This window comes from Phoca vitulina, unplaced genomic scaffold (genome assembly GCF_004348235.1).
Source record: "Phoca vitulina isolate PV1807 unplaced genomic scaffold, GSC_HSeal_1.0 scaffold80, whole genome shotgun sequence".
Lineage (NCBI taxonomy): Eukaryota > Metazoa > Chordata > Mammalia > Carnivora > Phocidae > Phoca > Phoca vitulina.
Window position 1 is genome coordinate 5,282,329 of NW_022589783.1, and position 18,730 is coordinate 5,301,058.

General features: G+C 39.3%; 1 protein-coding gene across 3 annotated transcripts in view; it reads right to left on the reverse strand.

Annotated features, from left to right (window-relative positions):
- Positions 1-9,483: 9,483 nt before the first annotated feature.
- GALNT11 (polypeptide N-acetylgalactosaminyltransferase 11) overlaps positions 9,484-18,730 on the reverse strand; it is a 55,317-nt gene continuing 46,070 nt past the window's right edge. The window contains exons 8-13 of one of the 3 annotated variants that reach the window (XM_032394278.1): positions 17,965-18,117; positions 14,930-15,148; positions 13,563-13,667; positions 11,521-11,658; positions 11,112-11,265; positions 9,484-9,523 (exon numbers count right to left, since the gene is read on the reverse strand). In XM_032394278.1, coding sequence (XP_032250169.1) covers positions 11,134-11,265; positions 11,521-11,658; positions 13,563-13,667; positions 14,930-15,148; positions 17,965-18,117 — 747 coding nt within the window. In that variant the 3' untranslated portion in view covers positions 9,484-9,523; positions 11,112-11,133. Of the gene's footprint in view, positions 9,524-10,055; positions 11,266-11,520; positions 11,659-13,562; positions 13,668-14,929; positions 15,149-17,964; positions 18,118-18,730 lie in introns of those variants that run through there. The other 2 variants (XM_032394277.1, XR_004298113.1) reach the window with 2 other exon arrangements.

An 18,730-nucleotide genomic window follows, 5' to 3' on the forward strand; every position in this document is an offset into this window, starting at 1 on the left:
CCCTGCTCAGTCTTTATTCCCTCCCAGCGGTTCCTCCAGAGTCGGGGGCCCTGACCTCAAAGTCCTGGCAGAAGCGTCACGCATCCACAGGGGCTGCAAAGCCACTACGGGGCGGGCCAATCCTGCCAGGCTCCTTGCTGTGCGGATTCCGCCGCCGTGTCCCCGGTGGAAGCCTGCCGCCCGTTCCCGTTCTTACTCTAGGATCCGCTGGCTGCCCTGCTCTTTCCTCCTGCCGCGTCCACCCGGGCGCCGGTAACAGGTCTCACGGCCATCCGCCTTACCACGTTAGAGATCGTGAAGCTGCCTTGCCACTTGATTACTGTGAAAATGCCATCCTTGGGTTTGGTCTCTCATCATACATGGGCTGCGACCATCTTCCCTGTCACTTCCCCAGGCGGTCAGTATCACAGCCATTTTAATGGGTGGGAAGAGGTATCTGTGGTTTATTCTGCATTTCCCTCATGACTGCACTTAATAGCTTTGCATGTGCTGAGCCATTCATACATTTTTGGCCAATGGTCTATTCAAGTATTTTGCCCATTTTAAAAATTGGTTTTTTTTTTTTTTTTTTTAAAGATTTTATTTATTTTTTTGACAGAGAGAGACACAGCGAGAGAGGGAATACAAGCAGGGGGAGTGGGAGAGGGAGAAGCAGGCTTCCCGTGGAGCAGGGAGCCCGATGCGGGACTCGATCCCAGGACCCTGGGATCATGACCTGAGCCGAAGGCAGACGCTTAACGACTGAGCCACCCAGGCGCCCCAAAAATTGGGTTTTTTTAATTGAACTTCAAGCACTATTCATACACTCTGGATACAACTGTTGCTTACCTTTACGTTTTTCAATGTCTTGAGCAGCTTTTAATTTTGATGAAATCCAATGCATTAATCCTTTATGACTAGTTCTTTTAATGAGTTAAGAAATCTTTGCCTACCCTAAAGTCACGAAGATTATCTTCATTTTCCTCTAAAAGCATTATGCTTTTCTGTTTAGATCTATGACTCATTGTCAAGTAATTTTTGTGTATGGTGTAAAGCAGGGGTCATTATTTCATTTTTGTCCATAGGCATATATAATTCTTCCAGCACCATTTGTTGTATTTTTCTTTTTTTTAAAAGATTTTATTTATTTATTTGACAGAGAGATAGAACAAGTAGGCAGAGAGGCAGGCAGAGGGAGAGGGAGAAGCAGGCTCCCCGCCAAGCAGGGAGCCCGATGCGGGGCTCGATCCCAGGACCCTGGGATCATGACCTGAGCCGAAGGCAGCCGCTTAACAGACTGAGCCACCCAGGGGCCCACCATTTGTTGTATTTTTCTTTCCCCAATGAATTGTATGGCTGCTTTACAGAAAATTGCCCATATTCATATGGATCTTTTTTTAAGATTTTATTTTAGAGGACTTGGGGGAGAGACTCTCAAGCAGACTCCACACTGAGTGCGGGGCCCAATAAGGACCCCATCCCACAACCTTGAGATCAGGACCTGAGCTGAAACCGAGTCAGACATTCAACCGACTGAGCCACCCAGCCGCCCCTCACATGGATCTATTTTTGTTCCACCTGTCAACTCATTATCCATAAGCCAACATCACAGCAAGTCTTGAATTTGTGCAAGGCCTCCAATCTTAGTCTTTTCAAATTTATTCTTTCAAATTTATTTTGGCCACTCTTAGGTACATTTCCACGTAAATTTAAAATTAGATTGTGAACTTCTACAAAAAGCCTACTAGGACTGTAGGCATTTTGTAGATCAAACTGGGAGAATTAACGTCCTAATGATATTTTCTACTCCATGAATATAGTATAGCGCTCTAGTTAGGTTTTCTTTCAGCAACGTTTTGTACTTTCCATTGTACAAGTCTTATACTTTCATGTTTTGTTTTTTTTTTTTAAGATTTATTTGAGAGAGAGCAAGCATGAGCAGGGGGGAGGGGCAGAGTGAGAGGGAGAAGCAGACTCCCTGCTGAGCAAGGAGCTCAATGTGGGGCTCGATCCCAGGACCCTGAGACCATTACCTGAGCTGAAGGCAGACGCTTAACTGACTGAGCCACCCAGACGCCCTACTTTCATGTTTTTTATGCTATTGTAAATTGCAATTACAATACCATTATTTTCCATTCTAAACTGCTCATTGTATAGAAGTACAATCGATTTTTATATTTACCTTTTATTTTGTGGTCCTGATAAACTACCTTACTGTGTCTAGTAGTATTTTTGAAAACTCCCTAGGATTTTCTAATCTTGATTGTGGTCTGCAAATACACTTTTACTTTTCCAATGAATATACCTTTTATTTAATTGCCTACTGCACTGGCTGAGGCCTTCACCACAAATGTTGAATGGAAGTCTAAGTATAGGCATCCTTGCCTTGTTCCAAATCGTTTTTTTTTTTTTTTTTAATGAGACTACCTACAGTTTTTTCATAGATGCCCTTTATCAAGCTGAGGACTTTTCCTGCCATTCCTAGTTTGCTGAGTTCTTTTTGTAGATGGGTGTTGAATCCTGTCAAATATTTTTTTTCTGCATGATCATATGCCTTTTCCCCTATATTAACATCATAAACTACACTGATTGTCTAATGTTAAAGTAACCTTGTATTCCTGGGATAAAACCCACTTGTTCATAATGTATCATCCTTTTGTACATATTGCTGGATTTGATTTGCTAGTATTTTATAAGGAAATTTTGCTTCTATATTTATGGAGGATATTGGTCTGAAGTCTTCTGGTGTACTGCTTTTATTTTTTTTTAATTTTTTTAAAAAATATTTTACTTATTTATTCATGAGAGACAGAGAGAGAGGCAGAGGGAGAAGCAGGCTCCCTGCAGAGCAGGGAGCCTGATGTGGGACTCGATCCCAGTACCCTGGGATCATGACCTGAGCCGAAGGCAGACGCATAACTGACTGAGCCACCTAGGCGTCCCTGTACTGCTTTTAAATGAATAGTTAAGCCTTGCTCATAATATAAAAAATTGACACAAGTTTTCCAGAAGAGGTTGTGTATTGGTATAATTTTTTCTCCACTGTTTGATCAAATTCGTTCGTGAAACCATCTGTGCCTGGAGTTGTCTTTGTGGGAAGGTTTTTAAACTACAAATTCAATGTATTTAATAGCTGTAGGGCTATTGAGGTTGTCTATTTCTTCAGAGAAATTGGATAATTTGTTTCTAGTAATCTGTCCATTTTATTTCAGCCCATCAAATTTACTGGCATAAACTTGGTCATAATCATCCCATCTACAAAACTGAGCAGAAAGTACTGAACACACAGCCCACAATCAACCTTCCACATCAGAGTGGTACCTTTGTTACAACTGGTGAACCTATATCGTATCATTATCACCCAAAGTCCAGAGTTTACATTAAGGTTGTGTGTATTGTGTCCTGGTTTTGTGTATTCCATGGGTTTTGACTAACGTATCATGACTTGTATCTACCATTATAGTGTCATACATAATAGTTTTATTGCCCTAAAAATCCTCTGTGCTCTATTCATCTCTCCCTCCCCCAACCTGTGGTAACCACTGATCTTTTACTGTCTCCATAGTTTTGCCTTTTCCAGAATGTCATAGAGTTGGAATCATACAGTATGTAGCTTTTTCACATTAGCTTCTTTCATTGAATAACATGCATTTAAGTTTCTTCCATGCTTTTTTGTGGCTTGTTAGAGTTCATTTCTTTTTTGCAAGAATATACCACGGTTTACTTATCCACTCACCAACTGAAGGACATCTTGATTGCTTCCCTGTTTTGGCAATTAGGACTAAAGCTGCTATAAACATCCATGTGCAGGTTTTTGTATGGACATAAGTTTCAACTCTGTTGGGCAAATATCAAGAAATTTGATTGCTGGATCGTATGGTAAGAGTATGTTTGGTTTTGTAAGAAACTGCCAAACTGTCTTCAGAAGTGGCTGCACCATTTTGCATTCCTACCAGCAATGAATGACAGTTCCTATTGCTTCCTAATCCTTCTTTAACATTTGTAGAATCTCTAGTGAGGTTACCACTCTCATTCCTGATGTGGATAATTCATGTCTCTTTTTGTTGGTTTTTGATTAGAGGCTTGTAAGTTTTAGTGATACTTTTCTTTTTTAAATTGAAGTATAGTTAACACACAATGTTATGTTAGTTACAGGTACATAACACAGTGACAAGTCTATACATTATGCTCACCACACACATAGCTCCCATCTGTCACCATAAAACGCTATTACAATACCACTGGCTATATTCCCTATGCTGTGCCTTTCATCCTTGTGACTCACTCATTCCATAACTGAAAGCGTGTACCTCCCACACCCGTTCATCCATTTTGTCCCCCCCCCCCTCCAACGCCCTCCTCTCTGGCAACCACTGGTTCTATTTTTTTATGGGTCTGTTTCTGCTTTGTTCATTTTGTTTTAGATTCCACATAAAAGTGAAATCATATGGCATTTCTCTGATTTATTTCACTTAGCTTAATACCCTCTAGGACCATTCATGTTGTCACAAATGGAAAGATCTCATTCTTTTTTATGGCTGAATAATATTCTATTGTATATACATACACATCTTTATCCATTCATCTATCAATGGACACTTGGGTTGCTTCCATATCGGCTACTGTAAATAATACTGCAATAAACATAGGGGAGAATATATCTTTTTATTTTTTTTCTTTGGGTAAATACCCAGTAGTGGAATTACCATATCACATGGTATTTTTTTTTTTTTTTAAGATTTTATTTATTTGACAGAGACAGAGTGAGAGACGGAACACAAGCAGGGGGAGGGGAGAGAGAGAAGCAGGCTCCCCGCTAAGCAGGGAACCCGATGTGGGGCTCGATCCCAGGACCCTGGGATCATGACCTGAGCCGAAGGCAGACACTTAACGACTGAGCCACCCAGGCGCCCCTCACATGGTATTTCTAATTTTAATTTTTTGAGGAACCTCCATACTGTTTTCCACAGTGGCTGCACCAATTTACGTTCCCACCAACAGTGCATGAGGGGTCCTTTCTCTCCTTTTTCATCCCTACCAACACTATGTTGCCACAGTTGATGTCTAAGAGATTACTGCTGTGTTCTCTTCTAGGAGTTTTATGGCTTTAGGGCTCACAGTTAGGTCTTTAATCCACTTTGAGTTGATTTTTGTGTATGGTGGAAGTGTTTCATTCTTTGGTATGTAGCTGTCCAGTTTTCCCAGTAGGATTTATTTGAATGTACCATCTTCTCTCCATTGTATATTCTTGTCTTTGTTGTAGATTAATTGGCCACATAAACATGGGTTTATTTACGGGCTCTTTTATTCTGTTCCATTGATCTATATGTTTATTTTTGTGCCATAACCACACTGTTTTGATTATTACAGCTTTGCAATGCGTCTTGAAATCTGGGATTGTGATACCTTCAGTGTTGTTCTTTCTCAAAATTACTTTAGCTTTTTGGGGTCTTTCTGGTTCCATATAAATTTTGATATTCTAGTTCTGTAAAAAGTGCTACTGGTATTTTGATAAGGATTGCACTGAATCTATAGATTGCTTTGAGTAGTATGGACGGTTTAACAATATTCTTCTAATCCACGAGCATGGAGTATCTTTCCATTTGGTTCATTTCAATGATGTTCTTAATCCGGCTTTAATTTTTTTTTCCATTATTTTTGTTTTCTATTTCATTTGTGTTCTGACATTTAATATTTCTTCTGTTTCTTTGCTCTTCTAACTTTAGCTCTTTTTCTGTTTTCTTAAGGTGGAAGCTTAAGTCATTGATTTTAAGCTTTTATCCTTTTCTAATATAGGTGGCTTGTGCTATAAAATTTTCAAGTACTGCATTAGCTGCATCCTTCAGTCTTTGGTAGGTTGTATTTTCATTTTCAGTTCAAAACAGCTTTATAACTTCTTTGACCCACAGGATATTGGGAAGTGTGTTATTGGTAGATTTTCACATATCTGAAGATTTTCCACATATGTTACTTACTTATATTATTGTTGGTTTCTAATATAATTTGCACGAGTTGGATTTGTATAAATTTATTGAGACTTAATATCCCAGGACATGACCTATCTTGGTAGATGTTTCATGTTTAATTGAAAAGAAGGCATATTCTGTCTGGTGTTAGGTAGAATGTTCCATAATTGTTAATTGTGTCAAATTGGTAGATAGTATTATAAAGTCTTCTATATCCTACTGATTTTTTTTCTACTTATTTCCTCAATTATTGAGAGGTATGTTGAAATCTTACTATAGTTGTAGATTATGTCTTTCCTGGCAGTTCAATCGATTTTTGTGGCAAGTACTTTGAAGTTCTGTTATTAGGTATTATCGTAAGGTTGGGATTATTTCCTCTTAATTAACGGACTCCTTTATCACTAGGAAACAACCCTTTCCATCTCTAGTAATGTTCTTTGCTTTGAAATCTTCTTTGTGTAATATTAATACAGCTACCTCAGATGTCTTTCAATTAGTGTCCCACGTGCATATATTTTACTGTACTTATGCGTTCATATTTAAAGTGAGTTTCTTGGGGCACCTGGGTGGCTCAGTTGGTTAAGCATCTGCCTTCAGCTCAGGTCATGATCCCAGGGTCCTGGGATTGAGCCCCACATCAGGCTCAGCAGGGAGTCTGCTTCTCCCTCTACCTCTGTCCCCTCTGCCCCACTGCTTGTGCTCTCTCTCTCAAATAAATAGATAAAATCTTTAAATGCCATCTTGCTGCTTTCTGTATGTACCATCTGGTCTTTGAAGTTGAATGACAAAAAATATATAGAATATATTATTCTCCAACATGTTTCTAATATGGTGCTTTGTGGTTTAAGATAAAATAACTGAAAAGGACTCTATATAGACTGTCTCCCCTCTGAGATGCAACTTTGGTGGAAAAAACCTCCCACTATATTTGGACATCTGCAGTATGAAAAGATGATTCCTAAATTTCTATTTCTTTTTTCTGTTATGGTAAATGTACTCTTTAATCCTCGTCGTCCATCACCTATTTCAGCCATCCCCCCCCACCCACCTTCCCTCTGGTAACCACCAGTGTGTTCTCTGTATTAAGAGTCTGCTGCTTGGTTTGTCCTTTTTTTTTTTGCCTTTGCTCATTTGTTTTGTTTTTAAATTCAACATGAGTTAAGATCATATGGTATTTGTCTGACATTTCACTTAGCATTATATTCTCTGGCTCTGTATGTTGTTGCAAATGGCAAGATTTTCTTTTTTATGGATGAATATTATTTCATTGTGTGTGTGTGTGTACATATAAATTTTGGTATATACATACACACCATATCTTTATTCATCTATTGGTGGACACTTGGGCTGCTTCCATGGTTTGGCAATTGTAAATAATGATGCAATAAACATAGGGGTCCATGTATCCCTTTGAATTAGTGTTTTTACATTTTTCGTCAGTGCAATTACTGGATCACAGGGTAGTTTTATTTTTAATTTTCTGAGGAACCTCCATACAGTTTTCCACAGTTGCTGCACCAGTTTGCATTCCAACCAACAGTTCAAGAGCACATCTTCACCAACATTTGTTGTTTCTTGTGTTTTGGGTATTAGCTATTCTGACAGGTGTGAAGTGATATCTCATTGCAGTTTTGATTTGCATTTCCTTGATGATGAGTGATGTTGAGCATCTTTTCATGTGTCTGTTGGCCATCTAGATGTCTTCTTTGGAAGAATGTCTTCTACCCATTTTTTTTTTTTAAGATTTTATTTATTTGAGAGAGAGAAAGAGAGAGCACAAGAGGAGGAGAGCGGGAGAGGGAGAAGCAGACTCCCCACTGAGCAGGGAGCCTGATGTGGGACTCGATCCCGGGACTCCAGGATCATGAGCCGAAGGCAGTCGCCTAACCAACTGAGCCACCCAGGCACCCCTACCCATTTTTAATTGGATTGTTTTTTGGATGATGTTGAGTTGTGTTCTTTCTTTATATATTTTGGATACTAACCCTTTATCGGATATGTCATTTGCAAATATCTTCTCCCATCAGTAAGTTGCCTTTTAGTTTTATTTCTTTCACTGTGTAGAAACCTTTTGATGTACTCCCAATAATTTATTTTTACTTTTAATTCCCTTGCCTCAGGAGACTGTATCTACAAAAATGTTACTATGACCAGTGTCAGGGAAATTACTGCCTGTGCTTTCTTCCAAGGATTTTTATGGTTTTAGGTCTCACATTTAGGTCTTTAATCCAATATGACTTTATTTTTGTTTTATTGTGAAAGAAAGTGGTCTAGTTTCATTCTTTTGCCTGTAGCTGACCAGTTTTCCCAACCACATTTGTTGAAGAGACTTTTTCCCATTGTTGTATTTATTCCTTCTTTGTTGAAGATTAATTTACCATATAATTGTAGGTTTACGTCTGCATTTTCTATTCTATTCCACTGATCTATTTTTATGTCAGTATCATATTGTTTTAATTACTACCACTTTGTAATAGAACTTGAAATCTGGAATTGTGATACCTCCAGTTTTTTCTTTTTCAAGACTGCCTTGGCTATTTGGGGTCTTTTAGAATTCCATACAAATTTTAGGACTGTTCTAGTTTTGTGAAAAATGCTTTTGTTATTTTGATAGGGATTGCATTAAATCTGTAGATGGCTTTAGATAGTACAGACATTTTAACAATATTTGTTCTTCCAGTCCATAAACATGGGATGTCTTTCCACTTCTTTGGGTCATCTTGAATTTCTTTCTTTCATCAATATTTTATAATTTTCAGAGTACAGGTCTTTCACCTCTTTGGTTAAGTTTGTTACTAAGTAAGTATTTTATTGTTTTGGGTGCATTATAAATGGGATTTTCTTAATTTCACTTTTTGCTGCTTCATTATTAGTGTATAGGAATGCAACAGGTTTCTGTACATGGACTTTGTATCCTGTGACTTTACTGAATTCATTTATCAGTTCTAGTGGTTTTTTGGTGGTCTTTTGGGTGTCCTGTATATAGATAGTATCATGTCATCTGCAAATAGAGTTTTGCTTCTTCCTCACCAATTTGGATGCCTTTTATTTCTTTGTTGCCTAACTGCTGCGGCTAGGACTTCCAGTTGAATAATGTTGAATAGAAGTGGTGAGAGTAGACATCCTTGTCTTATTCCTGACCTTAGGGGAAAAGCTCTGTTTTTCGCCTCTGAATATAAGGTCTTTACTATGTTAAGGTATGTTCCCTCTAGGCTTACTCTGTTGAGGGTTTATATCATGAATGGATGCTGTACTTTGTCATATGCTGTTTTCTGCATCTATTGAAATGATCATATGATTTTTATCCTTTCTCTTACTGATGTGATGTATCATGTTGTTGTTTTGTGAATACTGAACCCCTTGCATCCCAGGAATAAATCCCACTTGATCCTGGTGTATGATTTTTCAGTGTATTGTTGGGTTGGGTTTGCTAATATTTTGTTGAGGAATTTTGCATCTATATTTATCAGAGATATTGGCTTGTAGTTCTCTTCTGTGGTGTCTTTATCTGGTTTTGGTATCACAGTGATACTGGCCTCAAAGAATGAATTTGGTAGTTTTCCTTCCTCTTCTATTTTCTGGAATAAAAGTTTGAGAATAGGTATTAACTCCTCTTTAAATGTTTGGTAGAATTTGCCTGTGAAGCTGTCTCATCTTGGACTTTTGTTTTTTGGGAGTTTTTTTGATTATAGGTTCAATTTCATGGAGGTTAATTCAAATACATGAAGGGTAAATAACATGCTACTAAAGAAATGAATGGGTCAACCAAGAAATCAAAGAATAAATAAAAAATTACATGGAAGCAAATGAACATGAAAACACAACAGTCCAAAATTTTGGGGATGCAGCAAAAGTGCTTCTAAGAGGGAAGTATATAGTAATGCAGGCCTACCTCAAGAGGCAAGAAAAATCTCAAATAAACCACCTAACCTTACACCTAAAGGAAATAGAACAAACAAAACCCAAACCCAGCAAAAGGAAGGAAATAATAAAGATCAGAGCAGAAATAAAGGATATGGAAACTAAAAAAACAACAGAACAGCTCAATGAAACCAGGAACTGGTTCTTTGGAAATATGAATAAAATTATCATTCTCTAGTCACACTCATTAAAAAAAAAAAGGACCCAAATTAACAAAGGCACTAAGGAGAGAGGAGAAATAACCACCAATACCACAGAAATACAACTGTAACAGATTATGAAAACCTCTGATATGCCAACACATTTGACATCTTAGAAGAAAGATAAATTCCTAGAAACATACCATACCAAAACTGAAGCAGGAATAGAAAATTTGAACAGACCAATTACCAGCAGTGAAACCGAATAAGTAATCTAAATTTGTATTTCTGGGATCTATGTTCTGGGATCCTGACCTCTATACCAAATGCCTATTTAACAACTCTACCTGGATGATTCATAGGCAGTAGAAACTATCCAAATTCACAGACTTTCAGCATCAAATTCACAAAGTCCAAGCTAAGGAATGGTGCTGTGACCTAGCTTATTGGCTCATTAGCTGAACCCAGGTATCCTGCTCACCATATGATATACACAGCGCAACAGAGATCAGAGTCCCACGTAAGTCATCAAAAGGACCCTTTATTTTAAATGTCGATAGTACCATAATTCATCAAAATAATTTATAATAGTTAACTGCCTCTTAAATATATAATCTTGTAAATGAGGCCTTCTGAAGTTAAAAGTAATGTGGATTCAGTTTGTTTAAAATTATTTAGGACATGATAATAGAAGTAAAAAAAATTGTTTCCTATGCAGTCCTTCTAAAAAAGGAAATCATGACAAGTTCCTGATCAGATAAATGCCATTCCATTATTAAAAGGATTAAAAAGCATAAATAAGTTTGAACAGAAATGTCAATTTCCTGGGTTTGTCCTTCTGTGCAAACCTGACCCTTTAGAGAGTTAAAATTGTATTCTAGTTTCTCACCATAAGCAAGAAATTCCTTAGCAGCTCAGAAATGATGTTAATGTCTTGGTAAAACAGATTCCCTCACTCTGATGATCACTCTGTGTTCCAGTCTCTAGGATATCTGCTGTCTCATCCTCTCAAAAGTGGTTCTACTTAATCAGGAAATCAGGGATTTTCTTGTACCAGCAACTTCTCAAGCCTCACACCTTACAGAGGCAAACACTGATGAATTACCATGTCAGCCACAGCGTCCACTTTAACCTTCCAGATGCCACTGTTGTGAGGAAGAGCCATCACAGATTGCCATTGCAACATAGCCTTTGTGACTCAGTGGATCGACCACTCTCAGGCACTGTCCAACTGACACCTGGTACAGCCGATTACTCTTCTGGAAAAAAGGTAGCAAGAAAAATACACCACCAGTTAATTGCTTTAACTTAAAAACCTTGCTGCCAGAATGTGGTAGAGAGGATACAGAAATCCAGAAGAGGTGTGGAATATCTCAGATGCTTTACTTACCTAAGGGATACTACAAACTCAGAACTACTTTCTACAAGGTAAACTAGGAGTGCATCTGCCATGCTCCACCCTTAGCCCTGCCTGCCTCCTCACATACTCCCATCCTCACTAGCAAGCTCCTCACCCCGAAGGTCCACTGCTGGGATCCTCCTGACCCGTGGCACTTCATGAGTCGTGGTGGGTCTGACGAGCGAGTTTCTGACATATCCAGGCAAAGGAGGTTATTTAAAACCAACTCGTGTTCTTCATTATAAATCCAAATCTAAGGAAGAAAATCAAAGATCAAAACTCCGAGGTCCGCTTTAGATTTTGGAATTCAGACTGCACCCCCGGTCACGTATCTGTGGAAGAAGAACGGGGTTATTCTAGGTGGCCTCAGAGCAGGGAAAGACCAATGAACCTGAGTCACACGCAGGCAGCATCAGCGCTGTTATCTGAAAATGGAGGGAACTGAACACAGGAAAATGAAGTGTGATCCCAGGAAGAAACCAAATCAGTGAACTTTTGTTCGCTGAATTTAACTTAACTGACTGAAGTAACTGAGCACATGACTGTAGACATTTCCCAATTCTAGGACTTCACAATCGCACAGTGCTCTCCATCCCCGGGGCCCATCCCTGGATGGCACAGCCCCAGAGGTGCCCCGCGGGCCTGCGGACAGAAGCACACAGGCGCTCACTCTCAGAGGTTCCTCTTCTGCTGGGCAGTGCTATGGGGGGGCTGCTATGTCACCTCATCCTGGGGAAAGTTCTACTCTAATCCGAGATCATGACAGCATTTGGGCTGAGATGATGATTTCATCGGAGGGCCCAGAAGCAGGGTTCTCTTTAGATGTGCAGATCTTTGAGGATAGTCTTCTCGATGGTCTCTCAGATTATTTTCAGGAACAAAGGCCTAAAATTGGCTGAACTGGACAAGTGCGAGGAATAACTTATTTTCCAAACTGCACCCTCACTGAATTTACAAGGAATACACTTTTGTCTCCAAATTATTTTACTCCTTAGTATTTCTACCCCCAGGCCCAAAATGTATGTGTGCTGTCTTCATTAACATGAAGAGTTCTATAAACAGAACTTTCTGCAACAATGCTGTTTTACAACCTATGTTGTCCAACATGGGACCCACATGTGGCTAGTATGACTGAGGAAAATAGTTAATTTATTTCATTGTAATTAAATGTAAAGAGCTCCAGGTGGCTGGTGGTTACAGTATTAGTACAAATCTATGTGATCCCAACAAACAGGAGTATAATTCCATCTCCTCAAATTTCTTCCATTTTCTGGAACAAATCTCAGCTATCTCATCCCACTGTGACCGAAACCACCAAAGCATCGCTAGAGTGTCCACGACCCTGATACCTCTCAGACCCAGACACAGCACAAAACCCCTTTTAGATCCTATTTTCTGGTGTGGACAACATCTTCCATCCTTTGCAAGCTGCCCTAGAAATAAAAGGTCTTCTATGAAATTTCAGAGGACACACGCGATCTATCCTTTTTAATCTTGAGTGACACCATCCCCAGCACTCAAGTAGAAATGAAAATCACCTCCTTGTGTATGTGCTGCCGAAGCGAGCACAAAATCGCCTCCTCATGACATGTGTTCAGCACCGCAGAGGCGTGAGGTTCTGCAACTAGGGGATTAGACTGCCATTATCAGATATGAGTCAGTCTGAAGTTACAGTTCCAAACTCACGTAAGTTTTTTGCTTATTTTTAGGTCTACTTTAACACCACTGAAAAGATTCTGTGAATGAAATGAACTGATATTTTGTTGTGGTTTCTTCTGATGGGACTACTAAAACTCAGAGAAGTGTGATTTCAGAGAAAACTCTACAGAAGATATTAATTCCTCTCTCGCAGAGCTAATGTGCTTGCCCAGAAGGATGGGGAACTTCCTCTGCCTCTTCTAACCTTCACGGAGCTTTCAGGCTTTCCGTGCACTTCTAACAAATAGTGAGCAAAGGGAGGAAAAATATACAAAGGAGACAAAAATAGTTGTATTGCATGATCTCTAAAGTCATTCCCAACTTAAACCAGATCATCTAAGGAAAGTCAGATTAAAATCTTCAGGGTCCCCTCCAGTCCCCTCCTCAGGGACTGCCAGCAAGTTCCCTTCACTGAAGGACACCTTCCAAGGACTGGCTGAGTCCAGAGACTTGACTCACCTGACTTGGGTCACTGTAGTCACATGCTTTAAGCACCACCAGGCCTCCTTTCTGACTTGGGCGGCCCTGGGCCACCAGACACTTGTTGGTCTGGAGGTGATAGAGCTGTAAAAGGAGAGATTGCTCTTGTCAGAAGACACCTTAGAATGCTAGATAATGTGAAAATATTACTCCAAAGCTATGAATTTCAAAGGTCATAAAAATATAAGCATTTTTTAATTCCTAAATTCTAGCTTCAGTACATAAGGGTATCACAACAGACTTCAAGGTTATAGGCAACTTTAACAATATATGTAAGCAGCGTCAAGTAGAAATTCTACCTGAAGATCTAGGTTTACTAATTCTACTATAGGGGAGAAAGGAAATTAAAGCATCTCTGCCCTAAAGAACCTTAAAATGAAATCGAGGAAATAATAAAAGGTACAAACCAGACAGTACATAACCGGATGTAATGTACATGCTAAACTGAGATAAACACAGATCAAGAACTGCAGAGGTGAGACACAGAAAAGCAACAGAGTGTATCTAGTTTGGGTAAAGGATTACTGTGAGTGTTAAAGGAGCTTAGATGTACAAGGCAAGAATAATGGAAAGAATTTCCACTATATGGACAAACCCTGATACGCATTTTTCCTTAAAAAGAGAACACCTTGACTTTGTTTTTAATTTCGTAAGAGGAAGGGGAAAGCTCTAGTGAGCAATCACGGAGGGACAGATGGCGCCATGAACGATACTAAGGAGCAACTTCTTAACCCAAAAGAAAACTGGGCAACAATCAGAGTATCTACACTTTCAGAAAGCAAATTCTAAGAAACGATTCAGGAAAAAGGTATGATTTTATGACTAGACTCCTAAAATTTAAACATGATACAGAACTGTGAAGAAACTCCTTCAGAAACAAAAGGGAGCATCTACAGAAACATGAGCGCTCGGCCCAGCGGCTGGAGCCGGAAGGCCATGCCGCCATCTTTCACCTGCTGTCTGGAGCCGGTTCCAGAGCTTCGGCCCAACAGCAGAGAGCGGCCCCATTTCTCCTTTTGTTTTCCTTTTGGGACTGGTCTCTGCCAAACGAGTTTTATACTCACTCACAGTGCCTTTAATGGTCTGCTCACATTTATATCCATCCTCTTGGAAGCTAGCACAATCTTATAGAAGTCATGCGCTCTTTACCACTGCAGGTGAAGGATGTTAATATTAACAGTGAAGATATTAACATTTCTAAGGTCCTGAGTGGAGGAAGGTCCCACCAAAAGAATACAATGGAAGCAAGCTAAAGTCTATCACTAAAAGGATACTTGAAGTCTAAACTGTCATTTACTATACCATACAACTTTTAATCAAACACTCTGATGATATTACTTCCTTACCCTTCCACGCTGAAGGACTTTGGGGCGTTTTGGCCCTCTATTGATAAAAATGGGTTGCTGGGGTTTGGCGTTGGGCCCAGATATCTGCATCTCTGGGTAAATATTATCCAGATACCATTTAAATGATTTACAACCCAACTTCTTCCTCAATTCAACACGCTCACTGATATTTCCATAGCTTTTGGTCCTCAGATCAGGTCTTAAGGAAAAATACTGCTCCTGAATTTTAGAAAGAAAAATGAAAAATAAGAGAATAGCTTTTTTGTTTAAAATGGGTATTACCAATTATACCTGACATTTAAAGAACTGAAAAAAAAAAAGATTATCAGCAAAAATATTTTTCATGACCATGTTTTCTTAATTTTGCCAAAAAATGTCAACATAAAGTTTTCACACAGTTAGGTCCATCACTGACAGTAAGACATCTTAAATTCTAAGATACATCCCAATTTCAGAAACGGCAAACATGTAAAACATGATCTCAGACTCGAGGCAGGTGACGCTGAGGCTGGCGGTTCTCGGACTCCGTCAGGACTCCGGAATCTTAAAAGACGAAGACTCCAAGGAGCTTCTGTTTGTGTGAGTTGTATCTACTGGTATTTACCATATGAAAAGTTAAAACATTTGTTAATTCGTTAAAAATAACTCATTACCTATCAACATAAACGCGCTTTGAACAACAACAAAAAATGTAATGAGAACAGTGACACTGCTTCACAGTTTTACAGCTTTACACGTGCAGAGTCTGGCTAAAAAGAAGTCAGCTGAATTCTCATTTCTGCATTCAACCTGTTACTGTCATGTTGTTTGGTTAAATATATTTTTAAAAATATGAGTGTATGAAAATACATAGTTTAAAATGGAATTTTTTTTGGAAGGAATATTTTAATAGTTTCAGAGAATTACGGCTATTCTTGACATATTTCTTTAATATTTTATTATTTATTTGACAGAGAGAGCACGAGCGGGGGAGCGGCAGGCAGAGGGAGATGCAGACTCCACGCTGAGCAGGGAGCCCAATGCAGGGCTGGATCCCAGGACCCTGGAATCAAGACCTGATCTCGTTTAACCAACTGAGCCACCCAAGCGCCCCTCTTTTTTTGGTATTTTACCAAAACTCTTAACTTTTCATATTCCACATTGTAACTAACCTTTAAATCATATCATTGAGGTTTTTGTACCGTTGCATTAAAATCTACTGCTCTGTCCTGCTCTTTGAATGGATTTTTTACCCATCCAAGATTTGTATACCATCATGCATTAGTCATTTAGAAAACACTGCTCCCTGGGTTGTGAAGTTCCAAATACTGGCAAATGTCATTATATAATATAAAAAGTTTTATTCATAAATATTCCTAATCTCATCAAATAAGCATTTAAGTACTGGAAGCCATCAAGCTCACAGGGATGGATACAAGTTTTCCACTTACAACAAATGCTATCACAGTTGAAGTGAGAGGCTAAGTTATTACTTCATTTTTGAGAATGTCTGCCAAATATCCAAATATAAATAACCATGGTTTGTGAGCCATTCTTTTACATAAAAAGTGTTCCATGGAGAAAAGTGACTAGTTCAGCTCACAACTCAAACAACTGCACACGTCTTCCCCTGAAACGAGCACTGTATTTCGGTCTACAGCAAAAGGTGCTTTCTGGGACGCCTGGGTGGCTCAGTCGTTAAGCGTCTGCCTTCGGCTCAGGTCATGATCCCAGGGTCCTGGGATCGAGTCCCACATCGGGCTCCCTGCTCCTCCCTCTCCCTCTGCTGCTCCCCCCGCTTGTGCTCTCTGACAAATAAATAAATGAAAATCTTTAAAAAAAAAAAAAGGTGCTTTCTGCACACTTAGCGTGCTCACGGCACTTGGAGCACATCGAGATTTAACACAATTAGTACTACTACTCAGCTGCTTTTGCAGCATCAGTGCAAAGTCAACACGGTGAAAATGGCAAATACTGTATTATCCGGCTATGAAAACAGCTTTGCCCTGGCAAACCTCCTGAAAGGGTGGCCAGGATTTACATGGGCCTGTGAACCACTTTCTAAGAGCTGCTGGGAGATAGTGTGACTCAAAGCTGAGGAACACGGAGAACGAACTCGGAGTCTAGAAGAGGGAGAAGGGAGGCGACCTGCAGTGTGCCAGGAGCATGACCAAAGCCTCCACGCAGTGATGTTCTCCCCACAGTACACGGCACCCACCTCCACGCCCAGTACCGCACAATGTGAAGTCACTGCATTCCCTCAGTCGTCTCTGACTCTCCCAAAACCCAACACAGAGCCTGGTATATAGTAGATACTCAAACGCTCGTTTAAAAAAATTAATTGTGCACAAATGTTCACAGCAGCATTTCTCATAACTCATGAATGGATACAAGGTGTATTCACACAATGGAATATTATTTGGCAATAAAAAAGAATGAAGTAACGCTACATGGTACAATATGGATGAACCTGAAAACATCATGCTTACTAAGATGGTCACAGAAGACCATGTGTTGTAGGATTCCGTTCGTAGGAAATGTTCAGAATAGGCAAAAATCTAGAGAGTCAGGAGGCAGACTGGTAGTTGTCTAGGGCTGCAGGAGATTAGGGAGTGATGGTTGAAAGGATATGGAGTTTCTTTTTGGGGTGATAAAATGACTTGTGAATTATACCTCAATAAAGATGTTACAAAGGAAATATCACAGCAGAAGAGAAAGTGGGAAGGAACACTACATGTGCAGATTGAACAGGGGAAGTGGTGAGACTGGGACACAGCAAAGCCTAAGGAGCAAAGAAAAGGAGCCACGTTCTGTGGGAGTCAGAGGAACAAAGACACTGAAAAGAGAATTTCTTCTGATGTTAGCTGTATTTCCTTTTATAGAGTGGTCACTTGGAAAATTAAAAGGGTCACAACAAAAAAATGAGAGGAAAAAGAAATGTAGAAAGGGATGGCCATCCCACAGAAACATGCCAGAGTGAAAAGACAGGTAAGCAGAGCCGTCTGCAAAGAAGCAACAGCCTAGCGACCCCTTCCAACACAGTAACTGAATCTCACCTTATATTCATCCAACCAAACATGTGCCAGCCTCAGGGAGTTGTGGGTCATGGTGTCCTGGCCTTCAGGAGAACCATACGGTCGCCTTTTTCGGAAAATGTGTCCGACTCTAGAGCAAGGGATGATGAAGAGTTTACCTCCACACATCCAAATCTGGTCAGGAGCAAAATATGTATTAATAGTTGCCTCGCATTGCAATGAAATCAATGTATGTGTTTTCTTGAAATTAATCTTTATTAAATAGGTGCTTATGAGACTTTGCAAGATGTTTTATATAACTATCAAATTCAAGAAAGTCAAAGGGTACATTAAAAAAAATTATGTCTTTATGATTAAAAAGAAACTAAATTCTAAAAAAGTGTAATATTCTTTTACTACTCTGTGTCTAAAATTGCACTTACCATGTACTTTGCTGTTTTAACAGATCAAGGAACTTGATCCTCAGGACTTAAGGACAAAGAATGCTTACTGGCTGGTCCTCTAATCTCAGTTTCCTGGTACTTTCTTATAACATGTATATATACAGGAATAATGAAATATACTGAATAATTCTATTAAGATTCAAAAGATCTTAGTTCTCGTCTAAATTTTGCTTTGCCCTTGGCCATCTGGGTTACTTTATATGGTTATTTTAGTTTTTGTGGGACACCATTACCTTATGTCCAAAATAAGACTGAACTAACGATATCTATTATTTCTTTCAACTTTAAAATTCTAAAGATTATGTAGGAAAAACTACCTTTTAAAAACATTGTGGTCAATACAC